The 22,609-nt window shown below is 60.4% G+C and overlaps 1 protein-coding gene across 4 annotated transcripts in view; it reads right to left on the reverse strand.

Annotated features, from left to right (window-relative positions):
- Positions 1–18,172, reverse strand: part of KSR2 (kinase suppressor of ras 2) — a gene marked incomplete at its 3' end in the record, with an annotated part of 59,829 nt that extends 41,657 nt beyond the window's left edge. For all 4 annotated transcript variants that reach the window (XM_080559591.1, XM_080559593.1, XM_080559594.1 and 1 more), the window contains exons 1-4: positions 17,975–18,172; positions 11,873–12,013; positions 11,077–11,227; positions 6,467–6,971 (exon numbers count right to left, since the gene is read on the reverse strand). In XM_080559591.1, coding sequence (XP_080415717.1) covers positions 6,467–6,971; positions 11,077–11,227; positions 11,873–12,013; positions 17,975–18,154 — 977 coding nt within the window. In that variant the 5' untranslated portion in view covers positions 18,155–18,172. The remainder of the gene's footprint in view (positions 1–6,466; positions 6,972–11,076; positions 11,228–11,872; positions 12,014–17,974) is intronic.
- Positions 18,173–22,609: the final 4,437 nt, after the last annotated feature.

Raw genomic sequence — 22,609 nt, forward strand, 5'->3', positions numbered from 1 at the left:
GCTCCATTACCTGTCCCCTTCCCCACCACCACCCCAGTTTGTCCCCAAACCCTCGGTTTCACCCTCGCAGGGAGGTGAATGCCAACTGTTGGGGACATCATTCCAGGCAAGAATTTGCTGAACATGTGCTCGTTTTCTAAAAGGAAAAAAAAGACGCAGCCGGCGCACGGCGCTTGGTGCGGATCCCTCCAGGTGTCAGTCCCCGCTGAATGGCGCGTCCCCGCCCGCCGCGCGCCATCACTCAACTGCTCGTCACCGGCTGCGGGGACAAAATATAGGGTTTCGGCAGGCGGTGACAAACGGGAGCAGACACGCGGGACAAAAGGCCCGTCACGGCTTTCTGCAGGGTTTGACAGGTGCTCGGGGACGGGATCTATAGGGCCCTGACAAAGGGATGGGGCGAGGATGCACGGAGCGAGGGCGCACGGCGGCACGGAGCAGCAGGTGCTGGGCAAGCTCCTGCTTCCCAGGGCACCTCAAAAAGGGACAGGGACAAGGACAGGTCCCCGTCCCCATGAGCAGCACCCCCGGCTCCTCTTTGCCCCTCCTCCGAAATAAAAGAGGGAGAGAATAGCTGGGTAAATACGCTGGATAAATAGGCTGGATAAATACCTGCTCTGTCAGCTTGCTGCCGTTATTATTTTAATACAAAGATTAAAAGAGGCGATTTAGCAGAAACAGGTGATTTGCCCCTGCAGCTGGCTGCGCCAGGCTGTGTTTTATTCTCCACTTTGCTCCTCTCCAGCACACTCCAATTTCAACAGGAGCGATGCTTTTAAAGGAAGGGAAATAGGGGGGAAAAAAAGAAAATCATCGGCATTTCGGTGAGCTCTCTGCAAAGGATTAAAGCCTGCTGCCGTCTGGGCTGAAGCGCACGGCCTCGGTCAGGATTCAGCCTGGAAGATTTATGGCCTTTTGACTGGCTTAATTGCACGATATTCTGTATTAAATCAGAGCGGGGAGCTCGGCGGGCACTGCCTGGGCATGCGGCCGCCTCCAACCCAGGCAGCAGCATGGATGGGCAACAGCAAAAAAAAAAAAAAAAGGCGGGGGGGGAGAGCCCCCAGCTTTGCTCCTGCATTAAAAATTGTGAGAAGTGCCCCTTCTGCTCCGTCCCTGAGCCTTGCTGGCAAAAAGCAAGCCCCCGAAAAACACAGGGATGAGGAGTAGGGTCCAGCGACTGCAGCGGGACAGGCAGTGGGGTTATTCAGACCTGCCTGGGCTGGCTGAGCAGCATTTCTTCGTTACACACACAGAACCGAGCTAGCACTACACTATACTAGCTTGATATCGCCAAAAAAATGACTGTCGATCAGATGTTACATTTATCCTCCTCATTACTGTAAGAGGCAACAAAAATCTCCTCCTCCGGCCAGAGGAAAAGCCGGTTCCTCATATCAAAGCCCTGCCAGTTAAATATTTATCCGAGTGCCCGTCCCCGCTTCCCCAGGACGGCTGGATTTTGAGGTTCGAGTCTTACTGATCTATTATTCTCTTTTTGGAGCACAAAGCAGAACTTTTTCGTACAGCATAAAGCCGGGAAATTCTTTGAAGGGAGCTGGAGCCCAACGCACCCCCCCCCGGGACTGGCGCTCGGCAGAGCGGGTGCTGCGGGAGCGGCACGGGGAGCTAATTGCCGAGCTCCTCGAGGAGCTCCTGCTGCTCGTTAAGCCCTTCTGGTTCCTTCGTTCCCACCCTTAGGTTTCTCAGAGGAGCACACGAGGACCACGGTCCATCAGCCGATGGACTCAGGCACACGGCCGGCACTGGGTGGCTTCACCCCGACCAGACGAGCAGGACCCATTTTGGGAGGCGATTCCCAAAAAAAGAAGCAGAGGAAGAGCAAAAAGCTGGGCAGCCCTAGGTAGACGCTCGTTACGCTAATTACAGCGCTGCAAACCTTTCATCTCAGATGAAGCTAGGGGCACTTTTCCTCCGCGGGCCTCTCGCAGGCTGCCTCGGGGTGTGGTGAGCCGGAGCGCGCTCGGGGCGCAGCAGGTCTGGGGAGCTCTGGTCCAAAAGGAGGAGTCGGAGCAGAGTTGATGACATTTTGGGAAGCCTGCTCTCCTTCCCACCTCGGTCCCCATCTCCTAACTTCCAAGGAAGCCACCAGAGCACTCGGGTACGTGTGAGCTACACGGGGTAGAGGCCAGGGAACCTCTTCATGCCTTCCCCACGGAGCCACATTTTGGAGACGGCGAGCACAGAGGAGCTCGAGCGTGGCCCCCAGGTGCCTCACGGCTGGCGGTGGTCAGCCCATCTCCTGCTCACCACCCACAGCCTCCGGCCCTCCCTGTGTCCTCCACAAGGCCAGGAGGCTGCGTATCACATCACGGTGCCTGCAGCAGGAGCTCTGCTGCCTCCCCCCCCCCCAGGCGTTAATTCTTATCTAAATTCAGCATCACGCTCCTCGCTCCCGAAGTGGCGAAAGGAGGCTCAACTTCTCATTAAAGGACACGGTGAGAAGTTTCTCTCCCAAGCATGTTAACGTTCCTGCCCCTTTTGATGGAGCACCGCAGCAGTAATTAACATTAATGACATACCTGAGGAGCGCCACAGCCCAGAGCAGGGGGATAATTGCAGCAGAGCGCCAGTTTGTTACGGAGGCTACCCGTCACTGTCAAGACGCGGTGTGCAAGCCATACTTCGAGAAGGCTGGAGACAATCCAGAAACTGTACGTGGCTCCACAGCCCTGACTCACCACCAAAGGCACTGAGATTGATCAGAAAGATGATTTGGGAGCAGAGAGGTGCTACTCGTTTTGCTCCCCAGGCTCCCACACCGCAACGCTCTCCGTGCTGCGGGAGCACCAGGCGGGTCTCTATGTTTCGGGACAGCACACCAGATGAGAGAAAACACCTAAAATACCGCATGGGGATTATTTGCATGGTTTGGCAGAGTCCCTGCTCTGCAAACATCAGAGCATTGCTCGTCCCCACCACCAGGAGCCCACCTGCACCCCCCCAGTTGGAGGTATCAGAGGCACCAGCCACGTGGCGCTGTCTTGGTGCCGCTCCTTGGGACCCAGCAGGGTGGGAAATAAGTGATCTGCACGGTAGAGGTGCTGACTGGAATCGATACGAGGGGAAAACATCCTCATGGCAAGGGCTGCAGGGCAGCAGGAGGAGTGCCCCATCACTGGGTAGCACTACGAGCAGAGCAGGCTGCTCCGCACGGAGGGGGTGGTGGGGAAGACCCTGGGCCTAAATTTCTGCAAGACCGGGATGCGTTGGGTCTTTCCTCTGTGCCCGGAGAGCCCGGGTGGGATCTGCTTCACCCTGTGCCCACAAAGGGGCTCAGCTGGATCAGCGTGCAGCCAGGAGGGGAGCAGGGGGTCCTTTTTCCAAACAAAATGTGGCCAATGCGAGGACAGCCAAGCTGGTGCAGGTCCTGGGAGAGTTTGCGGGTGAAAGCCCTGGCCTCGTAGCAATGATGCTGAGCACAGGAGAGCCTTTGGAGGAGTTGCTCAGGGACAAGCGACACGGGAGATGTCCTGTTCGGGGGGATTCCTGTGATGTGGAATGGAGAAATGACCACCCAAAACTGAGGAGGTGCTGAGCTTGAGAGCTGGGTGGCACTAGATGCTACAGAAGGAAATGGGTTTAGAGCTGGAAATAACACAAGGGAGAGAGAAAATGGATGTGTGCTCTGTCACCAACTATAAGGCATATCTTCACCCATCCAGGTTATGAAAAATGGTCTTGAAACCAACCTCAGCATCCACAAAGCTACCGGACCCATGGCTTCAGTCAGACTCAGCCACCAGAACACCGAACCCTACCCGAAGCAATGCCCTGAATGCGATCACAAAGACAGAGGGCGAGGAGATCTCTGAATAAATACACCAACTCCTTACCCTGCATAAAGCTGCCCTGAGCTGTACCAGCCTCCTCCTGACAGCCCAAGCCTGGCCTCACATGCACCCCAAAAACCCAAGCACCCCGAGCCTCCAGCAAGGCAAAGGCACTGCGGCTGGGAAGCGGAGGCAGATTTGGGGTCCCCTCTCCTTCACATGGACTTAGGGACAGAGAAGGCAGCCTTGGGGCAGGACACCCCGGGCAGGACACCCCGTGGCAGAGGCTGCCTCCAAAAACCTCCAAAAAAAACTTCAAGGCTTAACTTGGGGTCTCTCGGGCACTCCTTTAACCATCTTGCCTCATGTTCCCCATCTAATGGGTTTTTAAGACCTTCCACTCTGAGTTTGTTTGGTGTTTTTTTCTTGACTTCTGGCTGATGAATAATCATTAACTATCCATGGAAGATTTAAATGGCCCGTGGAATTCATGGGGTATTAAATGGGCATTATATTATCAGCCACTCTAAATGTTTTGTTTCCGTTTCGAGCCCGTTCATGAGATGTTTATGGGTTGTGGATTTATGGAAGCCGGGGGATCTTTTTAGGAGTAATGTTCCGTACCCCAGCGTTACGGTCAACAGCTGGAGGCTCCGCGCAGGAAAATCTGAGGCTGTAAGCTCAGGAAGTTTAACCCCTGCTTCAGGAGGCTTCAGCACAGAGAAGGACTGAACCCTAGAAATGGGTTCTGAAACACAAAATGAAGAAACCTCGCGAGGTTGCTTGGAACCTCACCTTGGACACCCCAGGTGAGGAGATAACGACCCCAAGGGACACCAGCATCCCTCTTGGGGCATTGGATGGGTCCCGCCAGACAGTGGTCTGCAAAGAGTGCATTGCATGGACGCTGCCGTAAGATAAAAATTGTCTGATGAAAGCTCCCCAAAAAGCCACTTCTTGCCCTGGGTCAGTAAAACATCAGCCACTGCACCCAGGGTGGAAAACAGCTACAACTTCAGCACTCCTCTGCTGGAGGAAAGGGTGAAAAAGAAAGAAGCTGCCTCTTTAATGCGCTAATTGCTATCCTCAAACGCTAATGGGATTAGAAAGCAGGATTTACTGGTTGCATCCTGAAAATCATTAAGTGCCATTAGAGAAAATTAACCTCCCCAGCTCTCCGAGCAGCTTTGGGGAGCCCGGGTCCTTCCGCACCGACACGATGAGCCCCCCTATTGGACACCAGCACTACAGAGCCCTATTAACGCTTGCTCCCTTTCCTCTATTAATTGAGTTTAATAATCCCCCTGGGCTGTGGCTGGTGGTCAGGGACTGGGAATTAAAGTCACATCACCGGGGTGGCAGCGGGCAGGGGACGCCAGAGAGGCCAGGCAGGGACTGATGAGGGCAGCAGGGACAGGGACATCATGGGGATGGGGACATCGAAGACCATGCAAAAGCCATTTCTGATTTCCTTCCACCCATTGCCTGCTCTTCCCTCTTGGCTCATGCAAGGAAATCGAGGCTCCCTGTGGGAGATGGGGAAGCAGCAGCAGCTGGAAGGGTTTTGGTCCGTACACGCGTCCAACCTCACCCCAAAGCTGTGTCACCGCAACCCGGGGCGTGCAATGACCAGGCTGGAGATTAAGTGCCTTGGGGGAACGGAGGCAGTCCCACTGCTCCCCCCGGTGCCATGGGTGACGTCCTGGCCCTATTAACCGAGGGCAGACCTTGGGTCAGAGGCTGAAATCCCCCCACAACTAACACGGGCAGCACACTGCTCTCCACGGCTTCGCTCCCATGAGCGTGGCGGTGCCGACTGGGGCTGGAGCAGGGTCAATACGGCCTCAGGTGCCCACGCAAGAGGAGAAGGAATCAGATCACTTCCAGAGACAGAAATCCATCTCTGTCCATAGCGGGGAGGAGGATGATTGCCCTCGTTTCTTGCCGTTGCCACTGCCACGGCTGCGGGGACACAGCAAGCGGCAGCACCACGATACACGTGGGGAGAAGGCCGCAGGGCTGCCCCCCAAAACCGAGCAGCCCACGGCCCCGTTTATGGCACGGAGCAGTGGGGTTCTGGGCACGGCCACCAGAAGTACCCAAAGGGCCAGGGAGGGAGCGCGAGGCCGGCCCCGTTCCCTGCACTGCAGCAGCCTCTGCCGGCACCGAGCCGCAGAGCAGGAGGGAGCCGGAGCTGGTGCTGCAACAGCACTGGGGATGGAGAAATGGAAAAGGCCCTGGGGAGGGTTAGAGAAAGGGGTGTAGAAAACGTGCACATCTCGGCCAAAGAGGATTTTTCCCATTTCTGTCTCGCAGCCATGAGCAGCTCCAACAGACAGGCTGCAGGCGGCGATCCCACGCTGCAGAGCAGAACCCCGCAGCACCCAGACCCATCAAGTGGCACGGGAGGGCTTCACCGAGCTGCATCCCCGGAGCCCCTGGGTGCTCCCCACCTGCCCCACGAGAGCTGGCACACAGCACCCCACTCAGCAAAGCCGTCCCCACCACGTGCTGCGTCCACAAAGGGTTCCCCAGCGTCAAGCTCCAAACCCTGCCTCGATGGGATGCCCAGATAGGAGCACCCCAAATCCCAACATTTTAAGACCCAGGATGCTTTTTGCATGGCATCAGGCCACCCCCCCCAGCCCTGATCCCCCAGGACACCCGCTTACTTGGGGGTGTGCGCCTCGTCCACGCGGTGCCCCAGCTGGAACTCGTGAGACTTGCTGCGGTGCAGGGCGGTGAAGCCGGGCAGGAGGTGGATGAGCTTGCGCGACGCCGGCGGAGGCGTCCCGGGGGGCTTCAGCTTGTTCCTGCGCCGCAGGGGCGGCGTGCCGGGGGGCGTCATGGTGGTCACGATGTTGGGGGTGCGCGGCGGGGTGTGAGCCACGTGCCGCTGGCGCGGGGAGGGCGGCAGGGAGCGGTGGCCGGATTCCACGGGCGGGCACAGCCCCGGGTGGCCCTCCACGGTCAGGCGGTCCACGTGGGTGTAGAGGGGGCCGTGGGACGAGCCGGCGTGGCAGTGGTGCTGCGCACACTTGGGAGGGGGCTTGGGGCTCTGCGAGAGGTGCGTGCGGATCCACTGGACGGGCTCCGGCGGGCAGCCCGGCTGGTTCTCCTTCCCCGGCTCCGCCGTGGGCCACTGGATGGTCCAATCCTGCTTGGAGAGGCTGCCGCCTGCGACAGAGCACACACACGGCCATGTGGGGGATGCCCTGTGGCACCCAGACCCCCTGCCCCATCCTGGTGGGACCCAACACACCCCAAGTCCTTGGGGACAAGGGGGGATCTGGGTGCCAACCCAAGCACCAAGCCCCACCGTGAGCCGCCACCATCCCAAAGCACCACTGGGGATGGGGGACCCATTGCAGCACTACCATCCCTTCCCATTCACTCAATTTACAGAAAGGGGGGAAAAATACAAAAAAAATATTAAGTGTGGCTCCTCTCAGCTCCTAATTATTAGTCTGCACCGGTGCAGAGATGAGTAAAGACCTGTCGGCGCTGACTTCAGAGCACCAACGTGATGGAGCGGATGCAAGCTCCCCGCCCCGACTTCTTTTGATCGCCACCTCTAAGAAAACCAGCGTAAAAAATGTAATCTCTTTATTTTAAAAAGGCTCCTTCCTCCATCCCTTTTTCGGTTATTAATTGCCTGTCCTGTTATCTACCCGTGCCTTTTCAAGGGGGGATGTTTTATTTCGAGCTCATGAGGGTGAAAAATAAAAGAGGAGAAGGCTTTTGAATGGAAAGCTTTGGGATTAGATTGATAAAGCTCCAGGGGAAAAGGGGCTGAGGAGGTAGGTTTTTTTTGTTTTTTGTTTTTTTCTTTTTTGAATTGTTCTCCTGAAGCAGAAAATAAAGCCAGCGAAAATGGCAATCCTATAGGAAAGGCTCACCCTGCAGCCCCTCGGGACGGCGTGCACCAAAAGCCGGAGGAATTGCAAGAGCCCTGGGGGTGCAACGCTTTGAAATTAATCCTCCTGCAAGCTCCTGACCCCCCAGCCCCATAAAACAGCCCACAATACAGCGATGTGCAAGCCTGCATGCATGTATGCAAATCAGGGAGCCCCCCATTGGCTGCTCTGCGTGCATAGATTTACATAACTCAGAGCTGCCCGGATGCTGCAGCCCTGCACTGCCACCTCCGAACCGCAGCAGCAATTAGCGGTAATTAAGGAAGGAGAGACGAAGCCGACCCAGGGTCCCGCTCCCACATCCCCCCCTGGCTCGGGTTGCCCTTTCGCTTGCTGGCTGCCCGTGTTGGAGCACGGCTGATGTGCCCGAGAGCAAAAATAGCCACTTTTTGGGTGCGTCAGGGCTAAAAATACCGCGGATCAGCTCGGGAAAGGTATTTTTGACAGTGGCTTCCACACACGCCGCAGGTACCGGGCACGCCGCTCGATGGGATACGGCTCAACCGAGAGCGTGCTTTAGAGGCAAAAATAACAAAATCCCCGAGCTCTTACTCCTGCAGAGCGCGTGAAGCCCTCGCTGGTTCCTCCAAGAAACCCCACTTCCTCCGAGGGCTCCCTCGGGTGTTATTGCCACTCTGCCCGAGGGGGTTTCCATGTGGGAAATCAGGGAGGAGTGAGCACAAAAATCACATTTTTCCTCCCCACATGCCCCCCACAATCTCCTTGCCCCACAGAAAACACCACCAAGATGTTCACCAAACCCCGTGAGCGCAGCACCGGCCAGCAGCTGAGCATCCCCGTAGGGATGCTCTGGATGTAGGTGCCCACCTAGCGAGGGGTTTTCAGTCCGCACCTCTGTCCCTGTCACACAGTGCCAGGCATCCCGAGGAGGGCACAGGCTGCAGGTGAGCAGAGAGGCTCATATGGGGCAGACACAGCCAGCCCCGTGCGCCCTCACTGCATCCCACAGCCTCGTGCTCTGCCCTCAAACCTCACGGGATCCTCAGATGGCAATGCAAGACCCAGGGAATAATTCTCCGTGGGGATCAGAGGGACAGCGCTGTCCCCAAAGCCCTCACCCTGCCCTTTTCCTTCCCCCAAATCAACAGTCCCGGGACCAGATGGGAAGCCAAAACCCACAAAACTGCAGCCCGGTGCCACCCCCGTGGTCCCACTGCAGGGACCAGCCCTGCACACCCACCCACCGTGGGTGCTGCAGCTTTCCAAGGGGGCAGCCCTCGGCTTTCCCCCAAAACGAGGATGCTCACCACTTTATATCACACCCCCCCTTCTCCGCTCTGCACCTGATTTATTTATTTTAAGAGAGTCGCACTCTCCAAGCCAAAGCTTCCCCCGCAAGCAGCAGGTTTCAGGCAGAATTTTGGACCGATCCCTGCCTGGCAGAGCCCACAGCCCCTTCCCCATCCGGATCTGTCCCTGCCTGACCCCGCTTCCCGAGGCCATCAGGACCCACGGATGCCCAGCACGGGATCATTTTTTCCCATAGGACCGTTAATCACCTCCCCGTCACACGCCACCAGCTCCTCGAGCCACAGGGGCACCGCTCGGCTCTTACTTAATATTAAATTAATCCTGCTCCGAGCCCGAACGCGACGCCTCGGCTGCTAATAAAATCCTGCTGCCAGCGCGCGGCTTCGCAGCAGAGAAAAATCCAATACGGGCTTGTTAACACGATAAAGCCGGGTTTTTATATAGGGTTGCTGCTCGCTGTATGCAATACAGTAACTCCTCTGGTCCGTGAGCTTTTCCAGGGATTTTTCCGACACGGGTGGAGCTGCCCCAAGGATGCTCGGGCCAAGGATGCTCAGGCTGGGAAGGGTTCCCCGTTACCAAACCCCATCGCGATTCCAGCACTCAACCAGCGACCTGCTTCCTCCCTCCCTCCTTCCCCAGCCCCCATTCCCACAGAGAATTGGCCTGGGAAATTAGCTGTCTCTAATTAACAACTCAATAAATAGAGATTGATGGAAAAGGTTAATACCCTGCCTTATTCCTGCTTTATTAATACTAATCTCGGCTCCTAGAAATCGACCACCGGCGCACTTGCAAAGAAATTACATGATGTTTTAAAGAGGCAGCAACTTGCCTGCTAATTATATTTCCAGGCTAGGCTTGTCCCTGGCTTTGCGCGGAGCTAAGACAGACACAAGGGAGCCGAGGGCTCAGCACCACTCTCACCCACCGGCCCCCAGCGAGCATCCTCAGCCCCCTGGCTACTAAGGGACCCGGTCCCAAAACCCCAAAGCGTGGGGCTTGATGCTGCTGACCGCTCCGTTTCCCTCCCCATTGGGTTTTACACCCGGACAGGGGTAAAACACACAGCTTTTTGGTGGCAGCCCCATCCCTGCTGCCCGTCGGATGGGCCAGGGGACACAAACGCTCTGCCTGGACCACGGCGCGACCCTCTACAAGGGACAAAACCCAGGACCTGCCAAAAATCAGGGCCATTGGACCTGGCTCAGGCCATCGGACCTGCCTCATGCCATCCACTGGACGGTGCAGCAGGGATTTCTGAAGGCTCACGTGCATTTCCCAGGGGGGAATTCCCTCGGCGGAGAGGGATTATCGGAGAGATTATCGGAATATCGGAGAGATTTGGTGAAGATGCCAAAGGGAAGAGGGCAGGAGGAGAGGCGGGAGCCGGATTTGGGGAGTGCAGTGGTGGGGCTGTGCAGGGAACGTCAGGCTGTGGGAAGGGGCTGCTGTGCCCTACAAGGGGGGGGGCTGCCCTGCAACAAAACCCCACCAGGTCCCCCCCTCACCACCAGCCCTGTCCCCAGGAGCCTGCAGACCGGACTCATCCTCCCCCCCCCCCGCCCCGGGATGCTTTACAAAATGATGCACCGGGGGGGGGGGGGGGGGGGGGGGGGGGGGCGTGGGAGCAGCTGCGGAGGGGGGCCTGGGGGGCTCCAAACCCCCCCGGGACGGACGGACGGACAGACAGACACATCCCACCTGCACCCTGCCCGCAGCCCGCTGCCAGCCCCCGAGGATGCTCAGCGGCTCCCGCGGAGCTCTGCTGCCACCGCCCGGGCACCCGCCAGCCTCGCACCCCGGCCGGCTCCTGCGGGGGGAGCAGAGCTCAAACCCTCCCCAAACCCCCCCAAAAATAAAAAATTAAAAATTAAAAATAACCCTGCTTGGAGCAGGGGCACTGCGGGGAGCCTTTGGGGGCCTCAGCCTCCCTCTCCAGCAGCCCCCACGAGGAGGCGGGTGATGTCCACTGCTGGCACCCAGATTTGGGGGCACAAACGGGGGCTCCTGGCCCGATTTAGGATCACAAACCCGAGCGGTGCCCCCTGGGTGCCCCCAGGACACGAGCGCAGGGTGCAGACCTGACTCACCGGACTTGTGGACGCTGCGCAGGCAGGAGAGGGAGGCGTTGAGGCGAGCGCACTCCTCGCTGTTGGCCCCGAACTTCTCCACGGTCTCGCAGACCTGGTCGTCGGTCATCTCCAGCAGCTCCTCCAGGCTCAGCTGCCCGGGGGCGATTTCCTGCCAGGAGTGAGAAAAAGGGGGAAAAAAAAATGTCCTGGGGCATCTGCTGATAAGTCAGCGCCTTGGAGCGCACAGGGAAAAAGCCAGACCCTCCTCCTGGGGATTTGGAGATTCCCTCTGTCCTATATGCACAGGAGATGCTACAGCCTGAGCCTCAGGATAGTCTCAGGCACATCCAGACCCCGCTCAGCACTGGGACACTGGGGTTTGCCACCAAATCCTGCCCCATCACCCACAGCTTCCTCGCAGGCTTCCTCTTCCTGAGCGCACCGGGGTGCCAGCCTCCAGCTGCACCCATTACTCACAGGGACCCAGGGCGTGGCCAAAGGTTTTGGGGGGACCTTGTGGACGCCTCCTTCACCAGAAACAGCAGTGAGATGTCCCCAGCTTCAAGGGACAGCCACGGGGTGGCCCCAGCCAGCACCTCCCTCGCAGCACCTTCCCATGCAGAGAAAAAAATTGGTCCCCCTGCCTTCCCAGCCCGTTCTCTACCACCAACCCCAACCTGCTACAGGGGTCCCGTGGCCCAAAAATGTTGCTCCAAGACACTTCCCATCCTGGGAAACACTGCCCTCTTGCCAAACTTTGCTGGAGGATCCCACAGCAAACCTCCCGGGCGCGCGCTCGGTGCCCCCGCCTCACCTCCATCACCTCCTTGCGGATGTCGACGATGCGGAACCAGTGCAGGAGCTGGGGGAAGCCTTCCAGCTTGGCATTGCGCTCCTGCAACGCCACCTTCCTCTTGCAGGAGAGCTGCCGGCTGAAGTACTTGACCAGCTTGCTCTGGAAGAGGAGGGGAAAGCCCCGTGGAAGCTTTTTTTCCTCCCCCTCCCCACGCTGGGTCTCCAAGGGGGCCGTTTCCCATCTTTCCCAGCTCCTTTATCCCCAACCCTGCGTGTCTCCGCTCTGCGGGCTGACAGCCCTCGCCCCCGGGGACCCCAGTGCAGGGGGGTGAGGGGACAGGAGGGACAGGACGCCCCTTCTCCCACGCTGCTCACCCACCGCCCAAAAGATGTGCTCCCCACCGCCATACCCAATCTCAGTGCAGAGACCACCCAAAGCATCCCACATTTGGAGCATCACTGGGTCCGAGCGTTTGCTCCCTGTTCCTAAGAAAACCCAACCCCATCAGCCCCTTCCTCCCACCCCATTGCAGACCCCACAGCCTCCGGGACCCCTTTGCCCGGCCGAGCATCCCCACAAGCCTCCCACGATGGGGACAAAGCCACCAACGTGTGTGCGAGGGAAAGGCTGACAGCTCCCGAAATAAAGCCTCTGAGCGACTGGCCTGGTTTCTTGGAGATGTGGAGCAGAGCCCTGCTTGCTGGAAACCTGCTGGGATTTCCCACTCCTGCTCTCCAGCTGGGAGATTCCCCGCCGCCGGCAGCGCTAGATGGTGCTGTGCCCCTGCCCAGCGCCCGCAAACGCGGCCTCGCCACCCCAAAAATAGATGAGCCAAGAGCAAAACATCGCAACGGCCTGGAATAGAGGGAGCCCCGGCCCTGGGGAGGGATGCGTGTCAACAGCTAGGGGGAAAAAGCAAAAATCAGCCCCCTTGCAGGGACCTTGCAGGGACCCAGCCATTGCCCTCCTTCCCCAGCCCCTTGTGCCAGGGGCTCCTCTCCCGGGCGCAGCGAGTGCCAAGCCCCAACGGGTCTGACAGCCCCAAAAACGGGGCTTCATCACCAAAAATTAACGCCCGAAGCAAAGCCACGGAGAGCTAACCAGGAATCACAGGGAAAGCTGTACAGAGTCCTGCCGGGGCTCAGCACAGTCCTGCACAGCTGGGGGCATCACCTTTGGGTCCCCCAGGGGTGCTTTTTAACAAAGCCGCCCTCCTAGCACGGAGCACGAGGGGTTTGGGGAGCACCCTGCCCTTTTTCCCCCCTCAGTGGGGATCAAGCAGCATGGGGGCACAGAGGCACAGCCAAAGCTGCCCTGAGCCGACAGGAGGGCTCGAAGGCACACGGCAGCTCCTGCCCCACAGCCGCACACATCTACACCAAACCAGCAGGAACACACCAGGGAAGTCCTCCCAAAAATCCCCTCCACCCCAGTACCCTGCTCATCAGCAGCTCCTGCAGGCTGGGGAAGCCGCCAGGCTCAGAGCCCAGCAGGAAGCAGAGGGGATGCCCGAGGTGCTAAGATTAGGCTCCTGGAACGGGGACAGAGCCAGGAACTGGGGCAGAGCCCCCCCGAGGTGCCGCTGCCACCGTGGCAGAGACGTACCGGGAGCTGAGAACTGATGGGGAAAGGATGGGGTGAGGCTCCCGCGGAAGGCAGCATAAAGCTACGCCTCTCCTGCAGGCACACTTTTATTTCAAGCTCCAGGTAGGGGAAATCAGCCCCACTTGCCCCTCGAGAGGGCAGAGGCACCTTCGTTAGCACAAACGAGGGCGCAGGTGGGACACCAAGCACATGCAGATGCTCCGGCAGCATCCCATGGGGCTGCACAAAGCATGGGTAAACAAGCTCAGCGCACCTCTGTGCCACATCCCCGGTGTCCAGGAACACTTCTCACGTTGGCGAGCCAGGATGGGAAGGGAAGTGGCTGGAAGGGACGGCACGCCACGCTTGCCTCTTGCTCCTGGTGCCACCAAGCCGTGGCTCGGCCGTCCCCGCGCCCCGCCAGGCAGGGAGGTGCTAAACGCGCCTCTGCCGAAAAGGCCGGATCCTGCCTTGCAATCCTGACGCTGTGTGGCCCCCTCCAGCCCTCCTGTGCCTCGGTTTGCCCGTCTGCAGAATGGGCAGCTGGGCGAGGAGGGCACCCGGGGACAAGCGCTGGGGTGCCGCTAGCCGCGGGGTGCGAGCCCCGGGCAGTGTTTGCTGTCGGGGGACACCAGAGCCTGCAATGCCCGTGAGCACCTGGTAGCTGGGAAAATATGGGTGTATATACGGTGCGTGCATGTAGCTATACCTATCCACATGCATTTTATATGTGTGCATTTTATATATACGTGTATACCTATGTGGGTGCTGTACCGGGTGATATACGTGCCCGCTGGCCGCCTCTCCCACTGCAGCAGGACCCAAAAACAGGGCCAGGGCGGGCAGCAGCGGTGTCCCCACTGTCACTCCCTTGGGACCCTGGGCGACAGCAGCTATGCTGTGGCCACCTCTGCCACCTGCAGAGCTTCCTCGAGCAGCACCGGGGACTTCCAGCCCTTTTGTCACCCCCATCAGGATTTCCCCCGCAGCATCACCCCAAAACATGATGAGCGAAGGCACCCAGCAGGTGCCAGCACCCAAAGGGAAGGCGGCTCAGCATCGGGGACAGAGCTGGCCCCCGCCCTGCCTGGAGGCTGGGAAAGGTGGCAGAAAATCCACCTGCAGGAGCACGAGGTTAACGCTGATCCCCTTTGTGTGGGGTCTGGCCGTGCCAAACATCACCGTGCCCGTGGAGCGCACAGGTTTTGGACACACACAGGGATGCTGCAGGTCTCGGTGGGGGAAAATGCCTCCAAATTCAGAGGCTCAGCCTCTGCCCTGGGACGGGGCAGCCCCAGCCCAATGGGAGAAGGCTCCCATGGGGTAGGAACCGGGACCCTCGCTCTCCTGGTGCCGCAGCAACGGAGCAGATGCTGTCCCAAGCCGAGCGGCTCCTCCCCGACTCCCCCGAGGGCTTGTTACTGCAGACATGCCGGCAGCACGGGGGAACACCTCGCCACCCTGGTGTTTGCCAAGAGCTTTCCCTCTCCAGGCTCTTTGGAGCCCTGCTAGGCTTGCACGCCACCTCGGGCTCTGCGCGTCATTTATCTCAAGCACTGCTAAATGCTCCCTGGGGCTCTCCCACGAATAAACCCGAGCTGCCCCGAGTTCCCACCAACAAACCCCCGAGTGGTGCACGGAGCTGAGCCCTGCTCCAGCTCGATGCACCGGGGTTTGATTAATTGCAAAAGGGATCTCGGCATCTGCTCTGAGGTGGGACACGTCTGGCTTTGACCGCTCCAAACACTGGCAGGATTTCTGCCCCCAGCACCCAGCCACTTTGTGGTCACTTGAGCAAAACTTCCCTGTGAAGCCAAACACTCGTTCTTCTGCTCCCCTGGTTTATTTTTGTCCTCTTTCCTTTGCTCTCGGCCCTAATCATTGAGTACCCAAGCGTTGCCCACCCCACAGCATGCCCTCTCCACGGGGATGCTGCTCTCCCTCACTCAAACGCCGCGGCGGGGCGTTAAAACCAAACACGACGATTTGCATCGGTCAGCACCAGGGCCGGACCCTTTCAGACAGATCCCACGAGCTCCAGCTCACGCCGTGGCCCTGCAGCACCCCAAAACCCAAATATAAGGGTGCAAAGCCAGAGTGCCAAGCTCGGGAAGGGGAACGGAGCCGCTCGCTCCCGGCCAGCACCCCCTGCTCCGATGCTGCTCGGACCCAGGTCTGCGCAGTGCGGCGTCGGGCAGTGTTTCAGTTGCAGCCACTGCCTTGGTTTTGGCCAGAGCCAGACCCAAGGTGCAGGCAGGACCTCAAAACCTCCTGGCACCGAGCGCTGCCACCGAGCCCAGGCCACGGGCACCGGTACCCATCCAGGAGGGACGCTGCATCCCGGGGAGTTACCGGCTCCCCGCGCAACCACGGCACAGGGAAGATGGGCACTCGCGTGTACCCCAAAATTATTTAAAATAAATGAGCAGAAGCACCGCTCTGAATCCTGCAAAACCAGGATTTGGCAAAAAAATAAAATAAAATACAATGATGGCTTTACCCCTGCGTTGTTGCAGCTGGGTGGGAAGGGAAGCAGCGCCGAGCGGTGCCTCCGCACCTGCGTCACGTCCTTGGGACGTGGCGGTGGCGGCGGCGGCTCAGGGCCACGCTGGGCTCCTGCTTACACTGGTGAAAACCCAGGACAATGCCATCGGGGTCCCTGGGCTCCCCGGAGCCGGGCCAGACCCACACCAACGTGCCCAAACTGGGAACCCGGTCCCAGCTCCATCTGCTGTCACTGCCCTCCTGGAAATCGCCTGCTTTCTGTGCAAGGGGTAGAAGAGCCAAGCCTGGGGAAAAAGGTGCTGGGGATCCTGGGGCTCCTGTCCCTCAGTGCGTGCTGGTGCTGGACGGACACTTCCCTGCCAGTGCCCAGAATTTATGGGGCAGCTCCCAGGGTTTTCCCCCAGCCACCTCCGAACTTGCGTTGCCCACGCGCAGGAGGCAGGGACACGGTGTCCCTGCAGGGGATGGCTTCGCCACGCTCTTCATCTCCATCATCTTCATCAGTCCAGTCCGCAAGAGGCAGGTGGGAACTCGTGAGTGGTGCCGACCCTCATTTGGAGCGGGAGGAACACCGTGGTGCCCCGACACCGCGCCGCTCACCGGGCCTCCGACCAGGACCACGTGGGTGCGACCACGCAGGATGAAATCCCACCGTCCTGCATCGTCCGGTGAACCTGAATCCTCCTGCACATCCCAAAAGTGCTGCTCGGCCCCAGGAGGTGGCTGGGGACACTGCCCGGCTCGGAGAGGTCCGGGAGCGCAGCGCATCCCACCCCACGGCGCACACATGGGGCGCGGAGCCCACCGGGGAGCCGCACACGGGGGGACCCCGCTGCTGCCCTGGAGCACCCCAGGAAGCTGCAGCATCCCACGGGAGGAGGTGGCACCGCATCCCCGGCCACCGCGGTCCCTGGCCCCGCGCCCTCAGAGCTGCTCAGCGGCCGCGATATTTCGGTTCTGCACCAGGATGGAAAGCAACAGCCAAAAAACCCGAGCAGGGCACGGCTCCGAAATCCCCCCGGCCGCAGCCTCCGTGCTTCCCCACCTACGAAAACCAGCAGTTGTAGTAAATAAATCCTCTCCTCTGCTCCCAGGCGCTGCACCTGCATAGGGGGGGCCTTGGGACTCCGCAGGATCCGACCCCGAGGCCTGTACATAAGGTACAGAGAGCCGGGATGCTTCCAGGCTTCAGAAACCCCTTTCAAATCCCTCTCACTGCCGAGGGATGGGGTCCCCCCTCATGCCCCCTGCCGCAGATTCTGGGACCCCTCTGCCCCGCGGGGCCACTGGAGCCGTGCAGGATTTCCCCCTCGGTGCGCTGGGGGAGGCCGGAGGCTGCGGCGGAGGAGCCGGGGGCGAGGATGCTGGTGAGGGTGCTGGTGAGGGTGCTGGTGAGGGTGCTGGTGAGGGTGCTGGCCTCCCGCAGCCGGGCAGGGAGCCGGGGGCAGGCTGCGGGTGGGCAGGGGGCTGCTGCTCGCCGGGATGGGGGCGGCTGGGGGGGGAAAGGGGGAGCCGGGGGGGGGACGAGGCCAGGCCGGGGGGGATGCGGGAGGCAGGGCTGCGGGCCGGGAGGCTGCGGGGCGCCGCGGCCAGGCCCGGGGCTGGTGGAAGGGGCCCGGGGAGGGCTGGGGGAGGCTGCGGCCGGCCGGGGGGTGCCGGGGGGATGCGGGGGGGGGGGGATGCAAAGGCCGGGGGCCGCTCCCGGCGAGCAGCGCTCGGCTGCCACCGGTCCCACCTCGGGCCACCTGCAGAGCGCGCAGCCTCACTCGGCCGCTCCGCACCGCTCCGCACCGCTCCGCACCGCTCCGCACCGCAAGGCTCAGCACCGCTCCGCACCGCTCCGCACCGCTCCGCACCGCTCCGCACCGCAAGGCTCAGCACCGCTCCGCACCGCACCGCAGCGCAGCGCCGCGGGGGAGCCCGGTGCGATGCCCGTGGAGGGGTGGGGGGGAGGAGAACGGGGAGGAAAACAGGAGGAGGGGGAGCACGGGGGTGGGGGGGGTGGGGGGGGGATGCTCGCCGGGCCCCTACCTCCAGGGTGCGGATCTCCTTCTGCGTGAGGTCGTTGGAGGCGGCGCACTTGGTGCGGAGCCCCTCCAGGTTGGAGATGCTGATGTCGATCATGTTCTGGACGAGCTCGCACTGCTGCAGCGCCTTCTGCAAACTCAGCTGCTGCTGCTCCTCGCTCCTCGTCATGTTTTCCTCATCCATCGCTCGCCGCGCCCCCCACCCACCCCCCCCCTCCCGACCCCACCCCACCCCTCCGCCGCGGCTCGGCCCCCCCCCCCTCCCCGGCCCCCGCCCCCCCCCCGCCCCACAGCTCAGCCCCGCTCCGCCGCCCGCAGCATCGCGGCCCCGCGGCGCCCCCCCCCCCCCGAGCCCTGAGCGCGGCCCCGCGGCGCCCACCGAGCCCTCAGCGCGCCGCCGCGGCCGCCTCCCCCCGGGCGCGGCGGGGCGGGGGCGGGGGCGGCGCGCTCCCGGCACCGCGGGGCCGCGCTCGCTGCGCGCCGCTCCGCGCGCGACCCCCCCCCCCCAACCCCCCCGCACCCCTCCGCAGGCGCGCGCGCCCGCGCACGGACACCCGCACCCGCGCGCACCCGCGCGCACCGCACCGGCACCGCGGAGCTGCGGGGAAAGGGGGGGGGGGGGGTCGCGGCTTGGGGGGGGTGCGGGGCAATGGGGGGCAGTGGGGGGGCTGTGGGGGGGCTGTGGGGGCTGTGGTGTAAAGGGGGGAATGGGGAAATGGGGGGGCAATGGGGGGTAATGGTGCAAAGGGGGGCATGGGGTAATGGGGGCATGGGGCAGTGGGGGGCAGTGGGGGGGCCAATGGGGGGATATGGGGCAGTGGGGGGCAATGGGGAGCTATGGTGCAAGGGGGGGGCACGGGGCAATGGGGGCATGGGGTAATGGGGGGCAGTGATGCAGTGAGAGGCAATGGGGAGCTATGGTGCAAGAGGGGGGGCAATGGGGGAATGGGGGGGCAATAGGGGGCTGCGGTGTAAAGGGGGGGCATGGGGAAATGGGGGGCACGGGGCAGTGGGAGGCAGGGAAATGGGAGGCCGTGGGGGGCTCTGGTGCAAAGGGGGGGCATGGTGCAATGAGGGACACGGTGCAATGGGGGGGGCAAGGGGAGCTATGGTGAAAAGCGGGGGGCATGGTGCATTGGGAGCATGTGGCAATGGGGGGGCAATGGGGGGCAATGGGGGGGCAATGGGGGGCAATGGGGAGCATGGTGCAATGGGGGAGCTGGTGCAATGGGGAGGCACAGAGCAATGGGGGGCAATGGGGAGCTCTGGTGCAAGGGGGGGCATGGTGCTATAGGGGCACGGGGCAACAGGGGAGCAATGGGGGGCATGGGGCAATGGGGGGGGACAACGGGGGTCTACGGTGCAAAGGGGGGCACGGTGCAATGGGGAGCGCGGTGCAACGGGGGCGCACGGTACAATGGGGGGGCCACGGTGCAAGGAGGGGACCGCTAGGGGGTGACATTGGTGGTGGGGGGGGGTGGTTGGAGCAGGTGATCTTGGAGGGCTTGTCCAACCTTAATGCTTCTAGGACTCCATGAAAGGGGGGGCATGGTGCAATGCGGGGGGGCATGCAGCGCAATAGGGGGCTGCAGTGCCATGGGGGCGCATGGTGAAGCAGGGGGCTGTGTTGCAAAAGGGGGGGGGGCCATATTCCAAAGGAAGGTATAACGATGCAATGGGGGGGGGCACGATGCAATGGGGGGCCATAGTCTAAAGGTGGGCTGTAATGCAAAGGGGGGGCATGGTGCAATTGGGGGCTATAGTGCAAAGGGGAGGCCATGGTGCAATGGGGGCCATGGTGCAAGGGGGGGGCACAGGGCAATGGAGGGGCCATAATCTAAATGGGGGGGCCGTTGTGCAATGGGAGGGGCACAGTGTACTGGGGGATATGGTGCAATAGGGGCCCTAGTGCAACGGGACATCCTCCCACACTGGGGGCCCTAATACAATGGAGGGGTCCTGCTGCAACGGGGGGTTCCTACTGCAACAAGGGGGGGGCACTGCTGCAGTGGGGGCCCTGGCACAGCGGGGGGGTCCTGCTGCAGAGGCCCCCAAGCTGGCAGCGCTGTGCGTCGCCACGGGCAGGAGCAGCAGGTGCAGCAGCAGGGGGGTGCAGGGCATGCGCACCCCCAAGGGCCCAAGGAGATGGGTGCTCTGGGGACCTGTGCTGCAGTCCCACTGCAGAAGGAGCAGTGCAGGATGGGGCAGGGGGAGAGGCACCCCTAGGGGGGGAGGTGGGGAGGCTGTGGGGGGATTTGGCCCGAAACTGAGCAAAACCAACTCAAAATAAGAATGGCAAGTGGCTTCCTTGCATGCGTGGCCGCTCGCCCTCCTTCCCACCAGCTCCTGGCATTGTGATGCTACACCAGGTGCCACAGCAGAGTTTTAAATACTGAGGTTGCTTTTTTTTTCGGGGGGAGGGGGGAGGAAGCAGGCCCCCCTCCTTCCCCAAGCTTTGAGGCCACGGTGGTGTCCCCAACACCTGCAGAAAGCAAACAATCCCCCCAGCCCTGCGCACATCCCAGATCTCCATATCCCAGCATCCGGAGCCGATTCCTCCCTATAGAAGCCATTTGGGGGGGGGTTCAGCCCCTATAGGTGATACCCGGTGCTGGCCAAAAGTGGCCAAGATGGGCCAGCGAGCTCGGGAGCAGCTCTGCCTGCCCCAGCCACCCCATTTCACCATCACAGGGCTTTCACTTTCTGGGTACGTATTGCACTTTCTGGGGTACCTGCGCCCGATGTCTCCACTCTGTGGAGAGCACGAAGCTAACCCCAAGGGGCTTTATGCAGCAATTACACCTGCTGCCACTCCTAGCACGAGTTAGGATGTAGGTTACGAGGTCTGAAATTGGCTGGTCGGCACTTTGTTCAAGGAGAAGCTTTAATTTAGCTGCTTACCCGAGGAGCTCGTGCTGGGACGAGCACACACGTCCCCTTTCCTCCTCCTCACGGGTGAGCTGGTCCCTTGCAAGCAGCGATTCTGCCTTTAACGGTGGCAATGAACGGGTCGGAGGGATTTTATGGGAACCTCAAGATGGGAGCGATGCAAACAGAACTCCCCAGCACCGCAGCTCGGACGTACGGGGCTGTCCAGGAGACCCTACAGGTGGGCGCCCATCCCATAGATCAGCTCTTTCACAAGCCGGGCGAGCGTGCCAGAAACGCGGGCAGAGCTGCACCACCCCAGGGCGGGTATTCTGCATATTTGGCAGGACAAGGTGCCGGGATATCTCACCCAAAAGGGACGGAGCCGTTCCCTTCTTGCCGAACTGTTTGGGAAGGAGCAGGGTGAAGGCGAGCGGTCTGCAAAGCGCCCCAGAGCCCGTGCTGGGAGGAAAAGCCATGTGCTTCCCCGGACCCCCCAACCCCAGCCGGGGGCAGCCTCCACCTGCTCTGGGGGCTTTCCCTCCAGGAATAGGGGAGCATTCCCCCGGCTGCGGGCAGCCTGTGAAGGCAGTGATAGCCAGAGACGTAAATACCGCCCGAGCTCAAAACAGCGCAATTCCTGGCATTTACGGGGCATGGGTTACAAAAAGATAAACCCCGCTGAAATTTTCTCTCCTGATGGCTTCTGTGGTTAGACACGCCTTTCGATAACCAAAACGGTTTGCAGCAGCAGATGTTTTTTCCTAAAACACCCCGGCTAGAAGCACAGCCATTTCTGTGCTCCCAGCGCCGAGCGCAAGGGAGGGGAGGACAGGAGGGTCCCATGCGGCTCAAAACGCTCCCCTGCACCCGCTGCCCACACGCTGCCCTTCCGTCAGTTTGGTGGCTTCCAGAGCAGGAAAATACCCAGGGTCCTGGTAGCTGCCCCTTAAAAAATAAAATAATAAAGTGGAATAAAATAAGGAAGAATAAAAGAAGTAATAAAGAAGAGGAAAATAAAGAATAAAAGGAAGAATAATGAAATGAAGAATAAAAGAAAGAATAGAATAGAATAGAATAGAATAGAATAGAATAGAATAGAATAGAATAGAATAGAATAGAATAGAATAGAATAGAATAGAATAGAATAGAATAGAATAGAATAGAATAGAATAGAATAGAATAGAATAGAATAGAATAGAATAGAATAGAATAGAATAGAATAGAATAGAATAGAATAGAATAGAATAGAATAGAATAGAATAGAATAGAATAGAATGCAGGGAGGCAAAAAGGTAAGCAGGTGCCGAGCCGCCCCAGCACACCCCACACCACGTTTCCCCAGGTGAAAACAGGCCTGGGACCGGGGGGACGAGGCGTATTTTCCTACGGCACGGCCTCGGACAGCCTGAATTATTCATTTCCTTCTCGATCGGTGTCTGGATTTTGTAAACGGGCGAGATGTGAGCGTTGTTACTCGGCAACGTCAACCGCTTCGTTTCTTAACCAGAAGCCGTTCCCAGCAGGACCCGCTCCTACCGACGCACCTCGTGGTTCCTCGGCTCACCTGGGCCCCCTCCCCTGCCCGCCTGCGAGCCCGGACCCTCTCGGCACCGGCTCCATCCCCGCTGCCCCCTGAAATCCCCCTGGGACCCCTGCCCGCTGGTCCCCTTCCCAAAGCAGCATCCTTGGGGGGCCAGCCATCAATTACACATTAAAAAATAAGGGTATATATTGTGGAACCGACCTGGTCAGCCCGCAGCTGAGGTCA

The sequence above is a fragment of the Anser brachyrhynchus genome, assembly GCF_964034855.1.
Source record: "Anser brachyrhynchus genome assembly, chromosome: 17".
NCBI classification, from domain to species: Eukaryota; Metazoa; Chordata; class Aves; order Anseriformes; family Anatidae; genus Anser; species Anser brachyrhynchus.